This window comes from Phoenix dactylifera, chromosome 1 (genome assembly GCF_051530095.1).
Source record: "Phoenix dactylifera cultivar Ajwa chromosome 1, Ajwa_hap1_PhDact_Kaust_v1.1, whole genome shotgun sequence".
In the NCBI taxonomy this organism is placed as follows: Eukaryota; Viridiplantae; Streptophyta; class Magnoliopsida; order Arecales; family Arecaceae; genus Phoenix; species Phoenix dactylifera.
In genome coordinates this window covers 62,838,868-62,864,201 of record NC_143190.1, presented here as the reverse complement: position 1 = coordinate 62,864,201, position 25,334 = coordinate 62,838,868, and the positions used below count along the sequence as shown (strand labels likewise).

At 42.0% G+C, this 25,334-nt stretch overlaps 1 protein-coding gene across 2 annotated transcripts in view; it reads right to left on the bottom strand.

Moving 5' to 3' along the window:
* LOC103713325 (uncharacterized) overlaps positions 1-23,916 on the bottom strand; it is a 50,327-nt gene extending 26,411 nt beyond the window's left edge. The window contains exons 1-12 of one of the 2 annotated variants that reach the window (XM_039125346.3): positions 23,748-23,916; positions 19,141-23,157; positions 18,946-19,030; positions 15,232-15,271; positions 14,894-15,142; positions 12,982-13,081; positions 12,827-12,901; positions 4,670-4,768; positions 4,340-4,456; positions 4,140-4,255; positions 3,916-4,015; positions 1,167-1,525 (exon numbers count right to left, since the gene is read on the bottom strand). In XM_039125346.3, the coding sequence (XP_038981274.2) occupies positions 1,167-1,525; positions 3,916-4,015; positions 4,140-4,255; positions 4,340-4,456; positions 4,670-4,768; positions 12,827-12,901; positions 12,982-13,081; positions 14,894-15,142; positions 15,232-15,271; positions 18,946-19,030; positions 19,141-19,272 (1,472 nt within the window). In that variant the 5' untranslated portion in view covers positions 19,273-23,157; positions 23,748-23,916. Of the gene's footprint in view, positions 1-1,166; positions 1,526-3,915; positions 4,016-4,139; positions 4,256-4,339; positions 4,457-4,669; positions 4,769-12,826; positions 12,902-12,981; positions 13,082-14,893; positions 15,143-15,231; positions 15,272-18,945; positions 19,031-19,140; positions 23,158-23,747 lie in introns of those variants that run through there. The other variant, XM_088709268.2, reaches the window with a different exon arrangement.
* Positions 23,917-25,334: the final 1,418 nt, after the last annotated feature.

Genomic DNA, 25,334 nt, shown 5'->3' with positions numbered 1-25,334 from the left:
TTCTCTTGGCATATCCTTCTTTTATTCAAGTGTCCTATCCAAGTACAAATTCTTAGGTTGTGACAAGACGTACATTTAGCAGCTCACACTTGCTCGAACATTGCAGGTAAACATGGAAAATCATTTTGAAATCTGAACTTATGCAAATCTATGGCACTGACCTCTATTAAAAACTCTGCAGATATTTGGAGCAACTAAGAGATTCATGTAAGATAAATTGAATTAAAAGTTAAATCTAACTAGTTACATCTTGCAGGCAAAGCACAATCAAAATGCAGAAGCAATACAGCTATTACTTCATTTAAAAGTGATAACATGAGTTGTACTGCACTTTCAAACTACATGTAGACAATAGCACAAGATTCTTTATCAAAACAATCAATTTTCTCCAGCTTATTTAAATATGGAGAATAAGCTATTCTAGATTATCAGCATAGGACCGACAAGATTACTTAAACAATCAAAGCCAAAAAGCAATAATTTGCCTTTGGACCCTATAAATGCTTTTGCTATAAGTTCTAAATGGTCACGTTGGGAGGAGGCGGCCTGCCATTTTGGTGATACTTATTTACTGGTACTGGGAACTAATCTTGCTGATTATCATATTCCACAAGAGGCTGTAATTTCAAAGCACATTGAACATAACATTTAAAAGTCCAAACATGTAAGGGGAGATGAATTAGCACTAACAAGCAAATAGCAGTCGCATCATATACTTTTGACCGCTATATCTTGAAAATTGATCCAGGTACCAGTTTGCCATCTACATGCTACATCAAGATGAAACTTCAAAATGAGTTTTCAGAATTGTTGGTCCCCAACAAAGTTGGTACTCCCAAGATTGTGTTTGTGTGTGTGTGTGTGTGTGTGTGAGAGAGAGAGAGAGAGAGATCATCCCATTAGTCATTCATAAAGATGGCTAGATATAAATCCAGTAACCAAAATAATGGAAAAATCAAGAAAAAGAAAACTATATCACCATCTACCTATAAAGTATCCATATTTTGAGGATAAATTCATATAAACGAGATATCTCGTAAAATGTTTAGGCTATAAAAAACAAACAAAATATGCATAGCAAATTACAAACCACATAACAAAATTTTAGGATGGTCACCATCTAAGATAGGTGTACATAGCAAGCATGCTGAGAAATAGAAACTCACTTTCCAGAACTGCTCACAGAGAGAATGGAATATGAATCATGTGGAGCAGGTGTGTTGATGTGCTTCTTAGTCTGCTTAACCAGCAACTGTTCCGTTGACTCTGCTCTAGATCTTCCTGTTTCAGAAATGCTGCCGGAACTTCCCAGAGACGGATTGGCCGTGCTTGATAGCTGAAAATGTAGTAACTTAAGCTCCCTTTCAACAATGTACACTGCAGAATGTTCCCTGCTACCTGGAGGTGTTGGTAGAGGAGCCACAGCTGGAAGAGCCCTTGCATCAAACTCACTTAAAATAACACCAATATTGGTTCCAGTTGCAACAAGATGTGGTTGTAATGGATGTGCAACCATGCAGTAGACCTACAATAAGATAACATGTTGTTCAGACCTGACAGCCTTCAGAAAAAACAATGTACCAGTACCTTTTATATTGATATATATAAATTTTAGTGTTACTTCAACAGACAAGTATGAGCATATAGATATCCAAAATAATCCTAATCTATTGCACGTATATAGGATCAATTTGATAAGGAAGATCGACAATCAATGCACTCAGATTTTTGCTGTTTACAGGTTTAGACATAGTTCACTTGTGTGCACACACATATTACAATCATGTATTGCACTCATATCTAAATCATGATCTATATCATGGTTTCATATCCTGGTAGACGTCCCACGGGATGCTTTGGGATGGGGTACCATCCCAAGTGGCTGGACAAGACCATTCTATCATCACCCAGCATCATCATCGGCACATTTTGAGGCATCCCCTATACTAGCAGCACAGCATCTTGTTCCACAAACCGGGACAACCTTATCCCACAGGATTTAAAACCTTAATCTATATAATACACTTAGTAGTTTGTTGCCATACCACAATACTGCAGCAGTTAAAATGACTTGAATGGTCTTCCCAAACTATTACGAAAGCTTAAGAGAGGAAATATATAAGATTGGATCATCCTTGTCGATCTCCTCCATCATGTGAGTCACAGCTGAAAGATCTTGCTCGATTCTTTCCCTAGAGCATCTCCAACATCCACTGAGCTCTTTGTTGGAAAACCATCATATAGAGTGTTGACATGTTGTATTGAGAAGAATTCATCAATGCCTTCCAATTGACCTACCTGAGCCTGAATTAGCTAATCATAATCCGACATAAGTGATCAAAAGCCCCTTTTCCATTGACTATTTTTCACCAAAATATTAAGAAAAAAGGCATCCCAGTGCGAGAGCCTTCTGCTAATATAGGATATGGGGAGGGTCAAATGTACACAACCTTACCCCACGTATAGAGAGGTTGTCTTCGTATTTCAAACCTATGACATCTTGGTCATAGTGGAGCAACTTTACCATTGCACCAAGGCCCACACTCTTTTTCACCAAACCATTGCTCTATAAAAATCCTCGCATTAGCCCTGCCCAACTCTCAAACTTCCATCCTATGTTTAATCATTTAATGGTCTGAGAGGGTCTCATCTTAGGCTTGACCTGGACACTTCTTGAGCTGTCACGATGTTTTTGTTAAATCCCTTTCTCCATCTCCACTTTTCTGCTAATCCAGCAAAAGTCTGGTTCCTTTGTCCATTTGATTCTTTTTCTTTCTACTTTCAAGGATTGCAGTCTAACTTGCGAAGGAGCTAAGTAAAGAAAAGATAAAAGCAAGCGAGAAGTAGATATCAAGAGGAATCACCCTTCTTTTTTTACCAAAAGATAGGTAAATGTTCCTGATAGGGTGATCAACCTATATATGGTTTAAGTCCAAGTAGCCTATTAGCTCACCAAATTTGAAGCTTCATGGAGTCCCACATATAAAGCACCTCAACTTATCTAAAACACAGCCATGTTCATGCTTGAAAGCTCATCCACCACTTAACATCACCTGCTTACACAAGCAAAAGTTTTTGTCAGAAGAAAAAATGTTACACGAGAACTTGCATTCACAATCAGTTTATGCTTGCCTATGCATATCCTATAATCCTAATGCTTGAGCATGCCCATTATAAGCATAAGCTCTAGCCTCATATTTGCAATAGAGTTGAGTTGATCCGATATACTCACATCCAACCAACCAAAATCACAACTAGCTTTGATCAAGTCACACTAGAGTCCAGAATAAGGCTGGTCCACAATCAGCCAAAAGCCAAGCAACCCAAGCTATCTCCAAATCCTTATCACATTGAGTGTGCACCTTAGTTGTGCATGAAGTTCAAGTCAAAAGAGATTCACAAAGATGGTAGCACACCAAGTGCACTGATGGAGAATGGCCAATGCACCCTTTGATCCATGACTCATGAGCACAAGTGCATGCAATGCAAGTTTTCTTAAAAAAATTTGGCAAAATTTCCATGCAAGGGTTCGGACTAAAAAGCATGTAACTCATGGATCCAAAAGGTCATGCCACAAATGTAGCATGCAAAAATAAAATAAATAAAACAACACTGAAAAGTTAAGGATTTTGATCAAAAAGGGCTAAGAAACCAACAGTATTTTCTCTGACTCATCAACTTTCTGGTACTTTATTTAATTAAATGATTATTTGTAAGGGAGGAAGGTAGCATATGTGCTTTAATTGCACGTATAGACAAAGTGATAGGAATGTGTCATATTAATATGTTCATGTGAATCATCAGTTAGATCTCCAAAGTCCAGTGATTAAAGTTGACTAGCAACCATACTTCCAAAATTTCCACACCTCAAAATATATCCAAACTCTAATTATTAAGTGCAAATTAAAGACATACTCTGAGTTTCTTGGTAGCCGCTAGAACTTGTGGAGGAACAAGTGATGATAATTCGCACAATGGTCTTGTTAAAGCTGAATATGTCAGATGTTCAATAGCCCTGTTAAAATTCCGAAGGAATACCAATAAGCCCTTAGAAGCACAACCATAAATTATAAAATTTTCTCAGATTATGTTATAAGCTTCATGGAGAGAATTTGGACCAGAGTGGAAGGTATTCATACCATATATGAGAATCCTTAACACAAGTAAGAATATCAAGGTTTGGAGCCCGGGGATGGCACCAAGATGCCATGCTATGACAAGCAAGTTTAGGAACTGGTTTTATACGCCTCAATTCCTAAGAAAGAAAATATAGAATATTATGTTAAAACAACCACAACAAGAATAGAACTGATAAAAATATGAAATATGAGTGTGATACCTTGAAAGAGATGGTGTCCCAGATAGCCAAAGTTTTATCAGCACCAATAGTAATGAGTTGTGGAGCACTTCCCATCACTCTTGAAAGTTCAACGGCCACGACCCCACCATCATGTGCCTTAGGAAAAAGCATCGCAGAAAGGTGTGTAAGGTTTGACTCGACAATGCATTGAATATAATGCACAAATGTATTCCTCTACTTGAAAGATGTCAAAATAATTTCTATGAATAAACTGTAACAAATTAAAATCAAAGAAACAAAATTTAAGTTGTATTCGGTTGGGCCGGGGGGGCGGGGGGGGGGGGGGGAGGGGGGATGTTATGTCACTACCTTCAAACTAAGCTTGGGTACAAGTTCCCTTGAATCATGGATGTGGTCCGCGCTCCATAATATAAGCAAGCCATCACTAGCACCAGAAACTAAGAATGCCTGAAAGTGCACATTCAAAAAAAAAAAAAAAAAACTATGTTTATGTAAACAACACTTTGTAAGTTAAGGGGAAAACAATTAAAACCTGATTACTCAGATAATGAATTGAGGATTCTAAACAACAGTGTAATTTAAGAAGCTTCATAATTTTATAAGCTTTGCCATCAAATACACCACAGTCCTTTTTCCAGGAATGCAGCTGCCATGAGAGAGGGAGAAAATATTTATCCTTCGAGATTTTACTTAACTTTCACAGGTTCACCGCTTACCATATCCCTTAAGCAATAACAAGCAGGTTCAAAATTGTCAAATCCTCCATACAGATTACAGATGGACTCTAACTAGGGCCCAGGCTCGAATCAGCATAGGCTGGTGCAAACCAAGTCAAAGGAAACCAGGCCAAGCGCACCTCAAGTTGGGGTACTTTTCTTAGGTTAGGCCAGGCCAAATCCAGGTACCATTCATTTCATACTGAAATCCAAACCTAGGCCTGGCCCAGTCAAGCTTTATGGCCTAAAAACTGAACCTGTGTTCCTTTCTTTTTAACCTCATCATGTTATCAGGCCATTTGCCCAGCCAACAGCCGAAACTTCATGTAACCGACTGACCTTGTTTCATTGATTTGGGTTTATCTTCATAGATCCCTTTAGGAATGCATCCCTCATTGTTGCGAGCCCTTTTACTCGTAAACCAAGCTTGCCCCCACAACGTAAATTACATATGATGCTTATTTCTTGCTCTATAAAGACCAAGGATGGCCGAACTAGTACCGGGTGCCATACCGATCGGCGCCTGGTCCGGTTTGGTACCGGTTTGGACCGAACTGAACCGAACCGGTTGGCCTGGTTCACGCATCCGCACGCCCTAATTTTTATTTTTTGGTAGTTCTCTCTCCTTTCGAACTTTTTCTATGAATTTAAATCTAATTTGATTTTTTTTATGTTTTCTAATGTTTCTATGATCCCAGTTTAAGCTAGATGATGCATCTTATTGCTTTAAATGATACAAATCATAAAATAAAAAACATAAAATATCTTCAAATCAAGATACAATCAATTACATACTTTTAAAGTCCAACAAACATGCATAATGATATCTAAAATCAGGTCGAAACGATGCCTCTCGTAGATATCCAAAGCATCAGCATAATCGGGAGGCACATCAACCCACCCCTCTATCCAAGCGGCATTGTAGTCTTGTATGTTCATTACATAAGGAACATGCACCAGGTTATAAGCACTCTCGGATCTCTGGTTAAAACTCTGACTCTAAGAGGTGTCCTCTAACTGATAATACGACTGTGGAGGGACCCATCCGAATATGTCGGCAGCCAAATCCGACTCGTGAGATGCTCCGGACTGCGTAGAATAGTAGCCATCAAAAAATGCCTCAGATGCACCATAATCATATCCATATCCGTATGGGCCATAGGTTATCTGCTGCGGATAATAAGATCCAATATAAAACTCAGAACCTGATATGTCTATGAATCCTACTCCACGTGCGAGATCATCTATAATTGCATCGTGTCCTCCTGAATGACCTCGAGGAGCCCGTCTTCTATATGCAATCGAATTCTGGTAGGCTCCATCAGCTCGTGCAACATGGTTCCAATCCTGTGTAGCATGCGTAAACTGGATCTCACTGATGTATCGAAGACCATCCTGCGGCTGTCTTATGAATAATGGTCTCCTGTCCTCCACTCCCTCTATGGTCAGCAGATTCATAACCACCAGAACTATCATTACTGCTGCTCCAGGACTCCTCGACACTCTCCATTGGAACCTTTTATTTTTCTTGTTTGGTCTACTGAGCAGCTGCCTTTTTACTCTTCGTACCCCTTTCTACCTGACTATATCGCCCTCCCTACATAGTCGACCAGATAGCGTGGTGGCTTCGTCCGAGCATCTCTCGATCATGTATTTGAGAGGATGTCTCGAACAAAGAGTCATGTGATGATTGGCTCCCCTACGGTTGTAGTTGATCAGCTGTAACTGGGCATGAAATATTGCGCTCAACCCATTGCCCTGCATCGACCCTAGCCTCGCTGGCTACGAAGCTGGCCGATCATAGAGGCAATCTAGACTCGTCAAGCTCTGGCTCCTCTACTGGCCTACAAGCCATCCGATCATTAGATCATCATCATCATCAACGAAAAAATTATGGATCGGATTTGCATACTTGAGCTCCACTTCCTCTTGAATGCACTTTACCAGCTAAGTACTGCTTCAACCTAGTTGCCTCTTCTCTCCTAAACTGTTGGTTGCATCAGTTGCACTGCCACTGGTGCCAACCCGAGAGCATTCGTCCATGCTCTCAGCCAATATCACGCTCTGGGTCTTTTTTTCTTGATGGCTTCATAGATCTACAACATATTAAAAAATCAAGCCCAACTCGAAAAATTTGGTATAATCTCCTCTTATTTTGCAATTTTTGAGCTATTTTTTCAAAGTTTGTAAAAAAAAGAAAAAAGAAGATAGAAAAAAGAAAGCACACCTTAATTAGCCTTGGTTCTTTCTTTTGATAGCCTAAATCAATATTATTTGTAAATTTTTTAGAAAGAGAACAGGGCCAAATCTTGGGAAGGTCTTCTTCAGCCTTTCCTTTCAATGTCGTTCGGCTTTCAAAGCCGAATGCTCAAGCCACAGCGGGCACGCTAGGGCTTTGGGACAAAGGCCCAAAATAGCCCTGACTCAATGCGAACCAAAAATTCACACCGAGTCCTGGTTGAACCGAACGTAACCGTCCGGTTCCATCCGGTTCTGTCTAGTACCTGGTGCGGACACTAGTGCCAGATCAGCCATCACTGGAGTCAATGGTCGCTACAGGGTTCAGCCAGTTCAGCGGGTCCAGCCAGTTTGATTTTATTTTGGATTGATTTTATGTTATTTTATTTTATGTCGATTGGGCTTATTTGCATATTGTCATTTTAGAGCTTTTATGAGATTGTTTTCGTTGTAAGGGTCTTTTTGTTATTTTGTGACCCTATATATATGGATCCATGTTTGCATTTAGGGATTGATGATTGATTGAATGAATTAGCCTACTTTTCTCTGAAAATCTGGCGGGAAACCATGGCCAGAACCAGGTGAGAAGCCTGGTTCTCCTTCTTTCCCTCCTTTTTTCTTCTTCTTTCTTCTTCCCTCTTCTCCCTGCAGTTGTCCTACATCAATTTTGGTATCAATGCAGGCCAGGCTTTGCCTATGTTGCCAAAGCCCCGAAAAACAGTTTATGAACAGGCCACCCTCGATCCATTTTCCCTGCCTACCGCACGAGATCATTGCTGGAGCCATCGCACCGCAGACGCCGGATCGTGTCGAAGGCCGTCGCGCAGTACACGTTGCAAAAGGAAAGAAAAATTTTATTTTTCTTCTCTTCCCTCTCTCTCAGCTCTCACATGAGGAACAGAGGAAGACCCCTTCGTCGATTTCTCCACCCGCCGCCACAAAATCCGGTGCCCACCACCACCTCCGCCCTGTAGCACTGCCTCGCCTCTGGTTCGCCACCGAGACTGTCGTGTCCCCACGGAAATCCGCCGCCCCTGGTTCCAACTATGCGGCATACGGGCTGACAGAGGAAGTTCTCGGCAGCGACCTTGCTGCCGCCAACTGTGGCTGGATCCGGATGAGGAACGTCGCTGCCCCTCATCTTCTGCTGCAACCCCTCCCCCGCAGCTGTCGCCGCGAAATCTGACCGACACCACAGGGCAGGTAAACCTTCCCTCAAAACTCCAGGCGGAACCCGAACCCAGTCGGGTTGAGAAAAAAAACAGGCAGAACCCGAACCCAGTCGGGTTGAGAAAGAAAAAAAAAGAAAGCGAGGCACGTGACTTGCACGTGATGGACCCTTAACGGGTTACCGGAGCAAGTCACGCCCGATAACCCGAATCCTAAAGGATCTGAGTTCAAAAAAAAAAAGAAAAAAGAAAAGAAAAAAACCCTTACTTGTTCATCTCCGATCGCCCTAGCACCACCGTTGCCTCCGCCCGTGCCGCTCCGCCTCTGCCCGCGCTGCATTGCCGTCGCCGCTTTCCGCCTCGCGATCTTTTGTCGCCGCCGAGCCCCGCCACCTCTCGCAGACGTCGGACTCCACCGCCGCCCCTCCTTTCATCGCCCCCCTCCTTCATCCGCTTCGTCGCTGCTGCTCACCGCGCCCGCAGCACCTCTTCGTCGTCGCCGCGTCTGCCGCGCCTCCTTCATCCCTTCGCTGCCTGAGCTCCACCCTCCTCGGTTTCCCCCTTCTTCCCCACAATCCTTCCCTCCCCTCATCCCTTCCCGAACCCCTCTTTCCCCCACGATTCGGAAGCTCAGAGGGTTCCGAACCCCACTTCACCGCCTCCTCTCCCCCTCCATCCCCACACGCACCAACCCCTTCCCAAACCATCGAGCCCAACAGACCCTGATCCGCACTTCAATCAACCCCCCCCCCCCCCAACATAGTGGTCCTCCTTCCAACCCGTAGGCTTTTCGGGCCTAACTCTACTCTGACCCGCCCGCCCTGCTACAGGCCTTCCAGCCTGCAGGCCATCGGGCCCATCTTCAACATCCCGCCCTCCTGCTCTTCCATGGGCCCATCAAGCCCGCACCACCACTTTAAAGCCCACCAGCCCTTCTTTACTTCACAAGCCCAAGCCACTGCTCAACCCATCAGGGCCTAAAAGTACCACAGCTCCTTTATTTCTCGAGTCCAGCAGGCCCATCAAGCCCGACGAGTTGCTATGATCAGACCCAATTGGAGCTCTTTGACGAGTCTACTTGCCGCGCCACATTGCTGGTTGTCGCCCAGTCCAGGTCAAATTTCTTCTTTTATTGAAAATTCTATTTGTTTGTCTAAATTTAGCATCAATTAACTCTTAAGTGCTCTATTGATATTGCTTTTTGAAAAAATTCAACACACCCACTCCAGACAACACCAAAACCCTAGTAGTGGCCTATCTTTGCTATTAGTTGTAGGGCTACCTAATCTTTGGGAGTTCTTCAAGGCTTCGTGCAACCCTGCAGCACACAGAATACTAGCTCTATTTGACTGCAATTACTTGCTTGCAATTATTACGTGATCCCATGATTGATTTCGTTTGCTAAAATTAGCTTTCCGTTTAAATTAGCTTCTAGTTGTCCTGCATTCTGAAACCTAATCTACCATGGATGCCCGCATTGAAGCCTTAATGAAAGCAGTTGAAGACCTAACCACAGTATCCACCTAGGCCCATGCCCAACTAGACTTAGCTGAGGCTGCTCTTCAGAGAATCATGGGATCCAAAGAAGGTAGTGCCTCCCATTTGGAAAGTCCAGAGGTTGAGGACGAAACCCTAGACCATCTAGGGCCGGTCCGCCAGGGTCAATCTGACACTAGCCCTTTTCCAGGTCGTCCTCAAACCTACCTTCGCCATAGAGGACAGGGCCATTTTCCTAATGTCAATAGGGGTTATCGATTTAACGTAGAACCTAGAGAGCCTCATGATCAATCTGACACTAGCCCTTTTCCAGGTCATCCTCAAACCTACCTTCGCCCTAGAGGACAGGGCCCTTTTCCTAATGTCAATAGGGGTTATCGATTTAACGTAGAACCCAGAGAGCCCCATGATCATGAGGATGTGCTGAAGAGCATTAGGATTGAAACACCCACCTTTGATGGTTACCTCAATCCAAAGGATTTCTCAGACTGGCTGCACGAAATGGACTACTTCTTTTAGTGGTCCAACTTGTCTGATGAAAAGAAGGTCCGGTTTGCCAGAATAAAGCTCATTGGTCGAGCTAAGCTTTTCTGGCAAAACACTAAACAGCTTCTGGCTAGGAGACGTCAGCCTGTCATAACTGATTGGATAGAAATGAAGAAAAAACTTACAGAAAAATACTTGCCCCTCAATTACCAAGACGATCTCCTTGACCGATGGAATAATTTACGTCAAGATACCCAATCAGCCACTGACTACATCGCACAATTTGATGAATACATGATGCGATGTAATGTGATTGAAGATGAGAGAATGGTCCTGAGTCGGTTCCGTAGAGGTCTTAATGATGAACTCAGGAAGGAACTTGTTCTCTGAGAGGTATCCACGTTAGACCAGGCCTATGCATTCGTGTTGAACTATGAGCAGGTCTCCAAGTCCGTGTTTGTGCGGCGCCCTGACATTCGGGGTGCGTCCACGAATCTTAATTCTTCAGAGCCCAAACCTTCTGTAGGGTCCTCTACCCCTAGACCCCCTCCTACTGCCCCTGTAGCAAGCCGAGATACTAAAGGCAAGGGAATCCTCAGTGAACCCCCAAAGCCAACCTCTAGAATTCAGTGCTATAAATGTCAGGATTTCGGTTACGTTGCCTCCTAATGTGCCAATAAGACTCTAGTTATTGATCAACAAGACTCAAAAAATGACACAGATGACTTCGTGGAACAAGTCTATGAACCAAACATCGATGACATTCAGGACATTGATGAGGACGCGTGTGATGAAGAACCTAATACCTTAGGAAGCATCCGCACTACACCTATATCCATTGCGCCTTTAAAGAGAGTCTAACCAGTCCACTATGAGTGTAGTCCACATCCTGTGTCTCGTTGAATTTGAAACTTAGGGTTACGTAATGATCCGTATTAAGAAAGTGCAGTCTCTTAGTGTTGGACCATTCAGGGTGTTGCACAAGGATGTCACTGACGACTATGCTATTGACTTCCCATTTGATTTTGGTAATAACCTTACTTTTAATATTAAATATTTGGTTGCAATCCCTAATGACTCTTTTGCTGATCCATCTCCTGAGCCCGATGCTTATCCTATTACTGATTCCATGCCATCTTTGTTTTCTTTTCTCCTCCATCGAGCACAAAAAGAGTATATTGATTCTATTTTAGCCGAGCAAATAGTTTTTACCAGTGATTGAGGCATCCAGCGTTTTCTAGTTCGTTGGCGAGGACGACCGACATCCGGCTACCCTTGGATCCCGCGCGAGGAGCTACAGCAAATTGACCCGAACTTGTTAGAGTACTACCGGGGCTTCACCGAGCCACTTTCATCAAGGTCAACTTCTTCCCATCCGGAGAGAGTTGGTGCGGACACTAGTGCCAGGTCAGCCATCACTCGAGTCGATGGTCGCTACAGGGTTCAGCCAGTCCAGCCATTTTGATTTTATTTTGGATTGATTTTATATTATTTTATTTCATGTCGATTGGGCTTGTTTGCATATTGTCATTTTAGGGCTTTTATAAGATTGTTTTCTTTGTAGGAATCTTTTTGTTATTTTGTGACCCTATATATATGGGTCCATGTTCATGTTTAGGGATTGACGATTGATTGAATAAATTAACCTCCTTTTCTCTGAAACCCTAGCATGAAGCCATGGCCAGAGCCAGGTGAGAAGCCTGGTTCTCCTTCTTCCCCTCCTCTTCTCTTTTTTTTTTTCTTCCCTCTTCTCCCTGCAGTTGTCCTGCATCAGTACCAGCCGGTTCCGACCGGTGTTACTGGGCCGGAACCATTTTTCATAAGCAAACCGACCCGGTCAGAGACCGGGTCGGCTCGGTTTGGCCCGAATCGGGCGGTACGGCCCGATTCGGCAATCCTTGATAAAAACATATAAGTCATAGATAATCAATGTACAATATGTTCAATGAATAACATTAATAAGAAGCAAGGCTCATAATCTCAGTACTGGACTGCATACAAGTGGCTAATAGGTGCAGGACATACTGGAACCATACCAACCCATACTGGGTTGAACCACCCTTAATTATTGAGCGGCGGGGGATAATCGGGCCCAACCTAAGCCCTTACCAGGCTGAACCGTACAGTTCCAAGCAGTTCGGCCCGTTAAGGACCAGAACCAAGTGGTTTGGGCCCTATTTCGAACCAAGACTATGAATCATCTCAATTTGTGGTTAGCACAATATGATACAGACCAAGACGGTACAATATGGACTGAATACCATGATAACAAAGATTAGTTTAGGAGCATCGCATCATTTAATCCTAGAGATAAATAAATAAATTGAGAGGTCAATCATGGACTACACAGGTTTATCACATTAAATAATAAACTCCAGTCCAGTGAATAATAAACTTACCTCGCCAGTAGATGCCATAAATGTCATCAAGCATGATATTGATCCTTTATGACCACCGGTATACCTTCGGACGAGCTGCAATGGACAATTCAGAATGAGAAATTTAGATACTTAAACATGCAAAAATTAAAAGGAAAAATGGAACATAACCAAACCTTCCATGTTAACATAGAAAGAACTCTTATTACACCATCGGATCCACCGAATGCCACAAGAGGACCATCGCCAAAAGTAGATCTAGAGAGGAATTCCATACTGCAATCTCGATACAAGTTCAGAGAAATATCAGTAATAAACTACCAAACCAGGAATAAAAAAAAATTCCATGAGTAATATTGAAGCACAAGGTTGCGGAAGATACGAAAAGTGACTAGATGCTAGAAGAAACTAAAATGAAACTTAAAAAGCAAAATGTAAAGTAAACCTGATAAACAAATTATTTTTTTATTAGTCAATGGGAAGTGTATGATCTTCAACTCAAAAAACATGTAGAGAGGAAGAATGGAAAGAGAGAGGCAACAAAATAAGCTAAAAGAAATAAGCGACTAAAGCAAGAAAAAAGTATAACATGCAACTCAAAAAACAATGGGAAGAAAATATTATTCAGAAACATCCAACCAAAAACCTTGGAGCAGCAAAGTTAAAATCATGTGCAAATGGGGCCATGTCACCATATGTTTGGAGTGAAAATTGGCCAAAACAGGATCAAAATTCTAAAACCACCTCAAGAAAACTGCAATTCCAGCAACCTACAACCAGTAGCACCAAAGTAATTCACCAAACAGGAATTAAAGAAGGACCCCTAAATCAACCAGCAGAACCAATCTAGTAGCAAAAAGTTTGGGTATGATCAAGTGGTTAATGGTTTTCAAAATGTGACCAGACAGCAAGTTGCACGGACGCTCGATGTTAAATCTACATAGAAGCAGAGGACAGCAAACAACAAGCAAGTTTATTCCCCTAAAATTTCTTTCCACCTCTCATATATCACATCAACCAGCCAGAATTGAGACCAAGTAATAGATGTAGCCCACCAACTGATCTGCCAGATGAAAATAATATATTAACATTGTTCGAAGAATGAAACGATGTCAAAGAACATGTTGTTGCAAAACTTTCCTAGCAGGGCATGACCTAAGTGTTAAAAATGGCATTATTATTCAAATTAGAAAAGCCTCAAAACAAAAAATTCATCATCATCAAAGGAAATCAAAACACAAGAAGGTCCAAAAAACTGGATCTCATTGCCCAGAACTTATAGACAAGGAGTGGTGAAAATAGGACTGCTAAAAAGAAGGGTCATCTTCCTCTTTCTCCTTCTCACAAACTTTTCTTTTAAGATAAGGTTATCTCTTTCGATCTTACTTTATTTAATTCCTTCATTTTTCATGAGAGAAAAGTTATTTTCCTAATTTTGCACATCTTACGATTACAATTCTGTTTTCGCTTGGGCACCATCTAAACCAAAAGTGCCGGAATGAACTAATTAGGTCAAGCAAGGTCCTAGAATTTGGTCAAAATTACCCCAGATGTGGGGTTACATGTCCATCCTTCAGGTGAAAAGTGTTGAATATCTGATTGATCCATAGACCCCAAAATCTAGAGGACTCTTCTCAAGTTGGTGGTTATAACCTAACATGTTCAAGTCCATTTCACCAGACATGGACATGACATAATTAGTATAACTATTATGTCACTTTCAGTTGATCATAAGCCAGTAATTCATAAACAAATAAGCATTTGCTTCCCTCTTTTTTCCTTTCCAATGTAGATAAAAAGAAAACAAGATAAATTGCTTGTTAAATATAGAGAAGAGGATTTTTCTTAGTGGTGAAGAACAATACATTAACTGCAATATTTTCATATAAAATATTTTGAAAGTAGCATTATTATGTCATGAAACCATCCGTTAATTAAATTTTTCAATATGTAAGATGCACTTATAGAGCACTGCGTACCACAAATAAATACGTTACTTCTAAAAAACTTGGATGGGCACTGAATGGAGAAATTCAAGTTTCCAAGCATTTATTAAAAAAGAAGAAGCAAAAGCATGAAACTGCATACCAAAGAAGAGACTTATTATCAAGCTCCTGCTTAGGAACATCACGCCCACGCATAGTCACCAGATCCAAAAATATGGCTTTGTTCTCACAGCAAATGACAAGAAAATGCCTTCCTCTAGTGGATGGGGCAGGAGAACTAAAAGCAGAGGATTGCTGATTGACTGCAGCTGGAGCCTCAGCAGCTGCAGAGCGATTACGCCAGTGTTGCCAGAACCGCACATCATCATCATAGAAGCTAACCTGCTTCACACTTCAAGATCCATAACCCATCATGGGGTTTAGTAAAGCTAGCAAAAGTCCAGGAAACTGAAGAAGGCATAAAGCAATCAGTTTCGTTACCTTCCTCCGCGGATGGCCTCTGTGGGTTTTCCTTTGGACTCTCTGAGCAATACAAGCACAAACTTAGCAACTAGTCCATCTATTTGGCTACATAAGTTTAACATAATTAAAAAGAAATTGGCTGAATAGACTAATACATAATTGATAAGCAACTATAGTGCACAATGATCTGATGAATTTGTCTGGAGGAAGGGGAGATTGTTTTGATGAAAACCTAGTTATATATTCTTCAGGTTATCCAAATCAGCATCAAAAGTTAATACAGAAAACATAACCATAATTGACAAGATTAATCACAACTTTCTAGTGCTAGCTTCTGTCTCTTTTTTTTTGAATTTCTCACCATTCAATCCTAAGAAGAACAGAACCACTGTCAACTCAAGTTATTGCATCTTTTTTATTGTATATAGAAAAGTCTTGTTGTTCCATACTTGGTCTAAGAAAAAAAGAAATTTTCTCTATACGTCCCAATATTTTAAGCCCTATAATGAGGAATATTTCAAACTACGAAATCTTCTTCTTTTTTGTTTTTGAGTAATATCACTAAACATTCACCATTTAAGGAACATAAAATCTACAGATAATTGTCAAGTTGGTGTCAATCTACAATTTCTACGACTTCTACTAGCATCGTATGAGTATGTACATATATATATATACACATGCATATATATACACACACACACACACATGCATACACACACACACACACACACACATATATAGATAGATAGATTGTGAGTGTGCACCCATTTCAGACACAACATCAAAGTTCTTTATACAGATAAAAACATCTGTCGTTATTATTTGCAACATGTTGCATCGGACATGGAGCTCGTCAATTAGCAAATCGATAATGATGTAGCTGACAGTAGACTCAAACAACTTGCACGATAACCAGAGATCAAGTGACGACATGTTTTCCTAAAGGATGTGCCGCTCGCTAATTCTCTATACAATGGAGTCCTACTGACAACGCAAGGACATCTCACAACCAAAAAAATAGAAATAAATGAAACAGAAGCGGCTAGATCTTTTCACATGCATATACATACATATATACATACTGTGAGGGTGCATCCATTTTGGGCAAAAAAAAAAGTTCTTTATATAGATATGAACATCTGTCATTATTATTTGTGTCACACAGCATCTGACATGGAGCTCATCCATTAGCATATCAATAATGATGCCGCCCACAATCCTCTCAGACAACTTGCCTAATGACCAGAGATCAAATGATGATAAGATTTCGTAAACAATGTGTCAGTCACTAGTTTTCTATGCAGTGGAGTACTATGACAACACAAGGATTTCTCACAACTGAAAAAAATATAAATGAATGAAATAGAAGATGCCAGATCTTTTTTTCTCCTTTACATTGGGAACCCACTCCACAAGTGGCCAAGCTAATATTTTAGTGATTTTCAAGGTGACACTTACTTGTCAAGAGTCCTTTTGCTATTTGGACGCTTGAAATCTTATTTTTCTTTCACCTCTTTGACTGACGCTGATTTCTTTGACAGATCGTCAGGTTGTGTTAATGGCGGATGATATTAGCACAGGATCAGCAGCAATTGCAGGTCAAGACAAAAATCTAACAGCTCAATTCAAGTTTTTAGGATCCATTGCCTACTTGGGCAGTAACCAATCTATCAGCTGTCTGGCTAACTTTCAAATTTAAGAAGTTAGCACAGCCTTGGAGCACGGCCACTTCAATCTACTCTTTATAGCTCATCAATATTATTTAGTTAGCTTCCTCACCTGTGTCGTGACACTCCACAAGAACATGGTACAACATTGCAACTCGGTTGAAGAACTTGGTGGCCTGACTACTTCAATTGAAACCTTGAGAAGACCAATAGCGAGACACAAAGGTTGATAGGAAAGAAGGTTCAATGATTTCTAAGTATGATCTCAAGCCTTACAGTTCGAGATTCCCTTACTACTTCCTTTACCTTTATTTTTATTCTTATGCTACATTACTTTGCTTTTTAGTTCTTGCTGCATAATGAGCCTTTTGCCAGAAATAGATGAATTTTTGCAAGCTTGCACCACTACTTGCATCACCCCCACAAAAATAAGGAAACTGTGTCACTGTGAAGTGGCTACTGAAGATTGAGATGACAAATTAACCGGCCACCCAGCTCTCCTTTCCTGTCTATAATAAGACCCCATCATAGAGGAGGAAATCTCTAAAAGACTGTCCATCCTTGAGAGGAGTTGAATTTTTTACTGGAAAAATTTCTCGAAAGATAACTTTAAATTGCAGAATTTTTCAATAGAAACACCCATTAGCTTTCTAACTTTGATCTTGGCCATTGTTCGTACAAACCAAAGATATTAGGCAATTCATTCGCAATCAAAAGGTCGATCAATGGGCTGAAATTAATAAACCACTTGATCGAAATTAATCCTTCACTGGCTCTTTTGACTAGCAACCTCAAAGGGATAAAATCTCCAAGCAATTTCGAATTTCGATGATCCAATTACCGGACACATTTCTATGGCAATATTTTTGATCTCTATCAAAGTTCCTCGGTCTATTTCAAAAATTGACTCATATCAAGATACATAATATGTGGACCTTCAATTCTCTAGCAACTAGCACTCTCAAACCAATTGCTAGTGACATCAATGCCGAATGTTAGATTACTTGGCAGACTAGTTTCGAGGGGATGCATGTAAGAAGGCTCAAATCACTTTGAATAATAACATTATGCCCTAGTCAACTATTTGGGGTCAACTTATGGATCACTATTGTAAATATTTCTACCTAGGGTTATCTCTGATGTTATTTCAAGCTTTTACATATTCCTTTTGTTTAAAAATACTTCAAATAAGCTCTTGAATGAAATCCTCTTTTGAAACAAGTTGCTAGTTATATCAAAATTTTATTAGCAAATAAAAGAATCTTTAGATGGCATATAATGGTTGCAAAGAAGCCAATTAAACCTTGTCAAAAAGGAAAACTTTAACATGACATTGTCATGGACTATTTATGAAATAATTCAAACCTGTCACAGTCTGAGATAACAGCTGACAAAAATAACATCATCAATAAATTGGTTCAGATTGTTAATGTCTAGAAGAAAATGAATGGATGACTATCGACCTTATGGAATTCATTTTCCTACTTGTATGATGGGCATTACATCCAAACCTGGATGCTTAAGGCCAACGATCAAGATGTTTAAAAACATCCAAAAGTATTGTCATCCTCAAATCAAATCAAGGACTACTAAGGCATGAACACAAAACTTCATGTCATAAACATCAAAACGATGAACTTGAAAACTAGGGACCTACGGATCAAGAAAATAGAATGCTGCAACACCTTGAAAAGAGAATTCATTAAAAGGTTGTGACACCAAAGTTAAGGATATAATTTCTCAAGAAAGATTAATGCAAAAGTTGGAGTCCTTCCAAGATGGCATAGATAAGCCGTATGCTGAGGGGTCAAGGCCCAAAGCGGCATGAGGGGCTTTACTGCAGTTACTCAAGGAGTAGTCCTAGTAATCTTTCGAGAAGAGAACTCTCATTCTACAAGTTACGGAGTATCCTCACTGTTTCTTGACAAGAGTATCATTTTTTCCAACTATAGCATACGATGTGCAATATTCTTGTAACATGAAACAGAAAGTAACCTTGGTCGCTATAGTTTCATTATTCAAAATTTAAGGCAGAAAATGGAAAAGAAATCTTCTTGCGCACCAGATTCTCCTTCCGCGAGCTTTTCCAGCTTCGCCCCGACCAACCGCCTCTCATCAACGCCACCGGCTTTCAACTCGTAAATCACCTAAAAAGTTCAAGAAACAAGAACAAGAAGGCATTGAAGACATCAAGAAACCGGAAATCAGCGGGGGGAAAAATAATCAAGAAACGCGTGGAATCTTGAGGGATCGGGACCTGGCGGTGCTCCCAATTCCAGACGGAGACGTGATCGGAGTCGTCGGCGGTGACGAGCCATGGATGCGTGGGGTGGAGCTGGATCTTTACGATCCTGTCAGCCGACGGACGGAATGCCCTCAATCGAAGCATCTCTCTCCCCCTCCTCCTCTCCGCCGATCTCTCTCTCTCTCTCTCTAGATCAAAAGGACGAAACAGCCCTGCGATGAAGATCTCGGGATCTAAGATCCGTGGTCCAAGAAGAATAGAATCGCCATTAATGGAGCTTGGAGGTCGCTCCGAGGCGGGTCTCGCAGTGAAACAGCGAGATCTGAGGGAAGAGAGGGGGTGGGGCTCTCGGCTTTCCTCTTCTTGCCCCAGGGGCCTTCATCGTTTGGTGGATGGCACCAAACGAAGCCCGTTTTTCTTTTTATCATGACGTCAGCCCGTCCCAGTTCTAATCTTGGGGCCCACTTTTTCTATATATGCCCCTCTTTCCGGTCCAACCGGAATACGCTATTCAACGTAGGGGTCAGTTGCTCGTTTGCTGGGATATCATGTACGCCACTAGCAACTATTTACGTTCATGTGTATTTACTTGAATTTGATGGAATGTGGTTCAGATTAGCAGTTTTTGCTTCAACGAAATCCCAGTGTTCACTTGCAGTTTTAGGCAGGATGGGTTCCAGTTGGAATGGATCAGGTAAGACTTAGTCCAATTGTTGGGGGAAAACGTCACCACGCCCTCCGAGCAGGGGCCGACCGAGCAGATCCCCTCCGAACAGGGGCTGACCGAGCAGATCCTCTCCGAGCAGGGGCCGACCGAGCAGCCTCCTCCGATCTATGGGCGGTCGAGCAGACCCCCTTCGACCTGGAAGCACCCGAATAGCTCTACCAACCCAGACGTCCGACCTGCGCGCTGAGGCCACATCCTCCCGCAGCACGACCGAAAGACTACGTCTTGCCTTCATCAACAATTAATGTGCATGGGTCCTGCGGACATCCGGTTCACTCAACAATCAAAGCGCATGGCACCTGCAGGCCCTCAGCCTACTCAACAATTAAAGCGTATGGCTTTCGTTGCCTACGGACATCGAGCCTCTCACGGCAAACCCGCTTGACTACGAATGATGGCATGACTCCACGACGACTTAAGAGCTCCGGCCTAATCTCCTACAGCAATAGCATTGATTCACACGATCGAGCATTAATGCCCACTGCATGCCCAACTGTACGACAGACCATTTGCCCTGTCACATCACAGGTAACCCGACACCCTCTATAAAAGGGAAACCCCTCCATTTTAGGGGGGGGATTGAAATCCTGTTTTCTGGCTTCCATCTCTGTTTATACACTCCCCCTCTAACTTAAGCATCGGAGGGCCGGAGCCGGAAACCCCGGCCATTGGCTTCTTGCAGGTCTCCCGGAGGACGTCGCGCACCGCCGGACTGCCGCACCCCGATTCTCACTGGAGCTCCTCCTTCCTGGCCCATCGATCGCCCCCGGGTCCAAATTCCGGCAACAGTTGGCGCTAGAGGAAGGGCCCGAGTCGCGACCATGAAGCTGAGAATCAAGGGAGCTTCCAACGCCTCCCGACGTCTTCCACCTAGCCCTGGACATTCCATCCAGAACTCACCACCTCCGGCCGATTCGACTCTCCAAGTTCGGCCAGAGCAGTTTGATGCCCAGGTGCAGCAGGTCCAAGCCTTGGCCACTGCTGTCCAAGGCCTGCAACCTAGGGGCATCCCAACAGCACCATTACCTCAGGCCCCGGTTCCGTCGGTGCCCCCTGTAAGTGGACCGGCCCTCCAAAGTTAAGAACTCCGTGCCCGAGTATCCTCCTGGAGAGAACCCCCGGCGAGGGGTTCTGGCGACTGGCCGCAACCGTCAGAGGCCGAGTCAGTCCCAGGGCAGCCTGCGCCCGAGCGGACCGCTGTGGCGATCCCCCAGAGCGACGAGCTCGACAAGAAAGTCGAGAAGCTGGAGCGTTAGATTGAAGCTGTCACGACCCCCGCCCCGTTCCCGGCGGGCCGCCGCGACGGTCCTAGGGTGCGGGTAGGCATAAGGCCACCAGCCACCGCATAGAACCCTACTATCCATCAATCATCAATAAATCTTGAAAAAAATTTGGCATGATGCATGCACAAAATGATCACTTTTCCTATAGTGACCTGTCAGGATTATCTCAATACATACAACACACTACCTGTCAGAGCAGCAATCACATAATCTGTCACATAATAAACCTAGACAATATATAGCAATACATTATCACAGGCACACAACTGATCTGCACACATATATATATATACCTGCTTCCCAATCCATCCATGGTCAAACCCATATCCACAACAGGATCTATAACTGTAACTATGCACTATATACAATAGAAGGTTTATAATACACCAAAAGGTATAAACCTTTATCTACATTATACTATACTATGGAGCGGCACAGCTAGCAGGCAATCTCTAACCCTGCTCTTCTCTATACAATACCTGCCCTGCAATCAAAAACACCAAACTGGGGAGTGAGTATATAAATACTCAGTGAGTGGAGTAGAGAGTACTATGCACATGAGACCAGATATAATCATAGTTTGAGGTGAAATCTCAAGATCAATAACAAGATGAACATGATCTCAACATAAAGAATATGGAGTAAGTCATCAATATCACCACAATCAATATCAACTCATCTGAAGCATATATGGAATAATCAAGTCAACATATATGCTACTCATGAATATGCTCAACAGGTCATAGTACTGAATCATATAAATCAGGTGTCAATAGGCTGAATCATCAACAAGACAGCTATCGGGAGGTGGGTTTTACGCCCCAGGCGAACCAGCAACAATTTCCTACTGCCATATGCATACATCGAATATGACACCACACCAATATGTAAATCATCACTAGACAGCTGTCGGGAGGTGGGTTTTACGCCCCAGGCGAACCAACAACAACTCCCTACTGTCACATGCATATGCAGGATAAGACACCATATCGATAATGTAAATGCTAGACAGCTGTCGGAAGGTGGGTTTTACGCCCCAGGCGAACCAGCAACAACTTCCTACTGTCACATGCATATGCAGGATAAGACACCATATCGATAATGTAAATGCTAGACAGCTGTCGGGAGGTGGGTTTTACGCCCCAGGCGAACCAGCAACAACTCCCCACTGTCACATGCATATGCAGGATAAGACACCATACTGATGATGTAAATGTTGGCCAGTATCCAGAACAAAAATCCATCTCACATCTATATACTAAACGGCACCTCGCGGGAATTCTACATCCGCGGAAAGCCATACTGCACCTCGCGGGGTCTTACTATGCCTAGCGGCAAGCAGAATATAAGTCGTAGGACCGGCCGATCCTACACCTAGGGCCGTGTCCCCCCTAGAAAGGGACTGGGCTCCGCCCACCCAGAAGGCTACTATGTGCACAAAGGCTGATGTTCAACCCCCATCGACTATAGGTGTCCTGCAGATACTGCCAAGCCATGCATAAATGCCATAATGCACCCTCCCAATACTCTACTAAAAAGAAGTATAATCAAGACTACCACTCACTTGATCATGACCCAATCATAAACTAACATCAGGGTTAGAAGTGAGGGTCAAGGAAGTGCAGTACAACTCAATATACCACTAAAAAGGCTCTACAAATCTTTGAAATAGAGGAAATGAAATCAATTTACAAAAGAAATCATTTCACAATTCGGAATCAATTTGATTACTCATCAACCTCTCGTAATTCCTCTCAATGTTCCCTCAAAATGCATGTACAGAATAATCAAGCATGGAGAATCAAGATTATAGAGGAATCTACTACAATATCAGTCAATATGCACAAGTGGAATCAATTCACACTTGGCGACATTCATGAAAATGAATTAAGAATGCTCATGGTGCAAAGTACATGAGTCCCACTCACCTATCAATCCGGCACAGCCCTGATACGCCTCCAAAAATCTACAGCAGGCAGTGGGGAACTTCTTCTTCTTGTTCCCTAGCTTCTTGCCCAACTGTAACATGCATTTATAATAATTTAGTCCTGTATCAAGGATCATAATCTACGTGCCAATTATAACATAGGGAACTTTAATTGATTCAACTCCCCTGTTCCCTAAATCTTTTCTTTTCTTTCTTCTTTTTCTTTTTAATTAATTAACGCACCATTTATGTGTATTAGGGACTTCTTTACATGAGTACAAGGTCCCTTTTAGCTTGATCTAGGCTTAATACTCTATTATAGCATGAAATCCCTTATTTTTCACCCGGATGAACAGTAACCTGGACTGACAGTGGGTTACTTCATCTCGAGTTTGATCCACTTTTCAGACTCCAAATTTGATGAAATTTTTACCTAACATTCTATACTCATAGAGAATTCTAGAATGGTAATATGCATCACCATCGAAGGCCGATTGACCCCCTAAATAATTCACAGAATTTGGCACTTCGACACAGTTTTTCCGTAGTGCCGGAAAAATTTGTCGAAATCCGATTCTTCCTCTTTTAACCACCTCTACAACTGTCATATACCCCTCTAGACTACATCCACCCTTTGTATAGCCTAATATCATCAAAAAACTAGATAGAGATGGATATTTACCTTTTTCTTTTTGGAAATTGAGGTCCTTGCGTAGAGGGAAAGGAGACCTACGTTTTTCCCTTCAGCTGGAAGTGCAACCGGGATCCCTTTCCTCCTCGAATCCCCTTCCTCTTCTTCTTTCTTCTTCTTCTTCTTCTCTTTTTCTTTCTTTCTTTCCTCTCTGTTTCACGCCTGAGACTCCCTTCCTCTCTCTCTGTTTCATTCCGTATGAGACCAACTCAAACCCTCCAATTAAGTCACATCAAACACTATTCACCCTTTGTTTAATATTATTAAATTCCCATTTTGCCCCTAACACTTCAACATATCTACAACTATGCCATTATCTTTTGATTCCTTCCAATTTTACCCCTTATATCAATTTTAAAGGACTATTCTATCCCTTTTTATATAAAAAAAAATTTTGGGGTTATTACATCCTTCCCTCCTTATATAAAATTCGTCCTCGAATTTAAAAGAGTAAATTACCTGATTATTCAAAGAAGTGAGGGTATTTGCTCTTCATATTTTGCTCGGTGTGGTATTGAGAATCAAATAAATTGGGAGTGTTTTACCTTCTATTTTTACCACACAGGTAGGATACATATATCTCACTTCTATACTATCCCCTTGATCATCAACTCTCCGCCTGTCTGCAGGAGGAGATTTTTTTTTTCTTTTTGGGGCTCGACATGTGCGGAGCCCGCATCCAATGCTATATCTGGCTCCATCCTCCTTTCAGGACGAGCAGATCCTCTCCTTGGAGGTATTTTTTATATGTCTCTAAAAGAATCAAGAGAGAGGGCAGTTATTACACACTGGGTCATAATATATTTTACTGAATTATAAATGATTCATAAATTAACATATAGAAAAATCCTATGCTCCATAGTATAATCCTATACTTAATCCTAACTCACCCTATTGCTCTGACAAGACTCTTCTTAACCTTTGCTCTGATACCAAGCTTTGTCACGACCCCCGCCCCGTTCCCGGCGGGCCGCCGCGACGGTCCTAGGGTGCGGGTAGGCATAAGGCCACCAGCCACCACGTAAAACCCTACTATCTATCAATCATCAATAAATCTTGAAAAAAATTTGGCATGATGCATGCACAAAATAATCACTTTTTCTATAGTGACCTGTCAGGATTATCTCAATACATACAACACACTACCTGTCAGAGCAGCAATCACATAATCTGTCACATAATAAACCTGGACAATATATAGCAATACATTATCACAGGCACACAACTGATCTGCACACATATATATATACCTGCTTCCCAATCCATCCATGGTCAAACCCATATCCACAACAGGATCTATGACTGTAACTATGCACTATACACAATAGAAGGTTTATAATACACCAAAAGGTATAAACCTTTATCTACATTATACTATACTATGGAGCGGCACAGCTAGCAGGCAATCTCTAACCCTGCTCTTCTCTATACAATACCTGCCCTGCAATCAAAAACACCAAACTGGGGAGTGAGTATATAAATACTCAGTGAGTGGAGTAGAGAGTACCATGCACATGAGACCAGATATAATCATGGTTTGAGGTGAAATCTCAAGATCAATAACAAGATGAACATGAT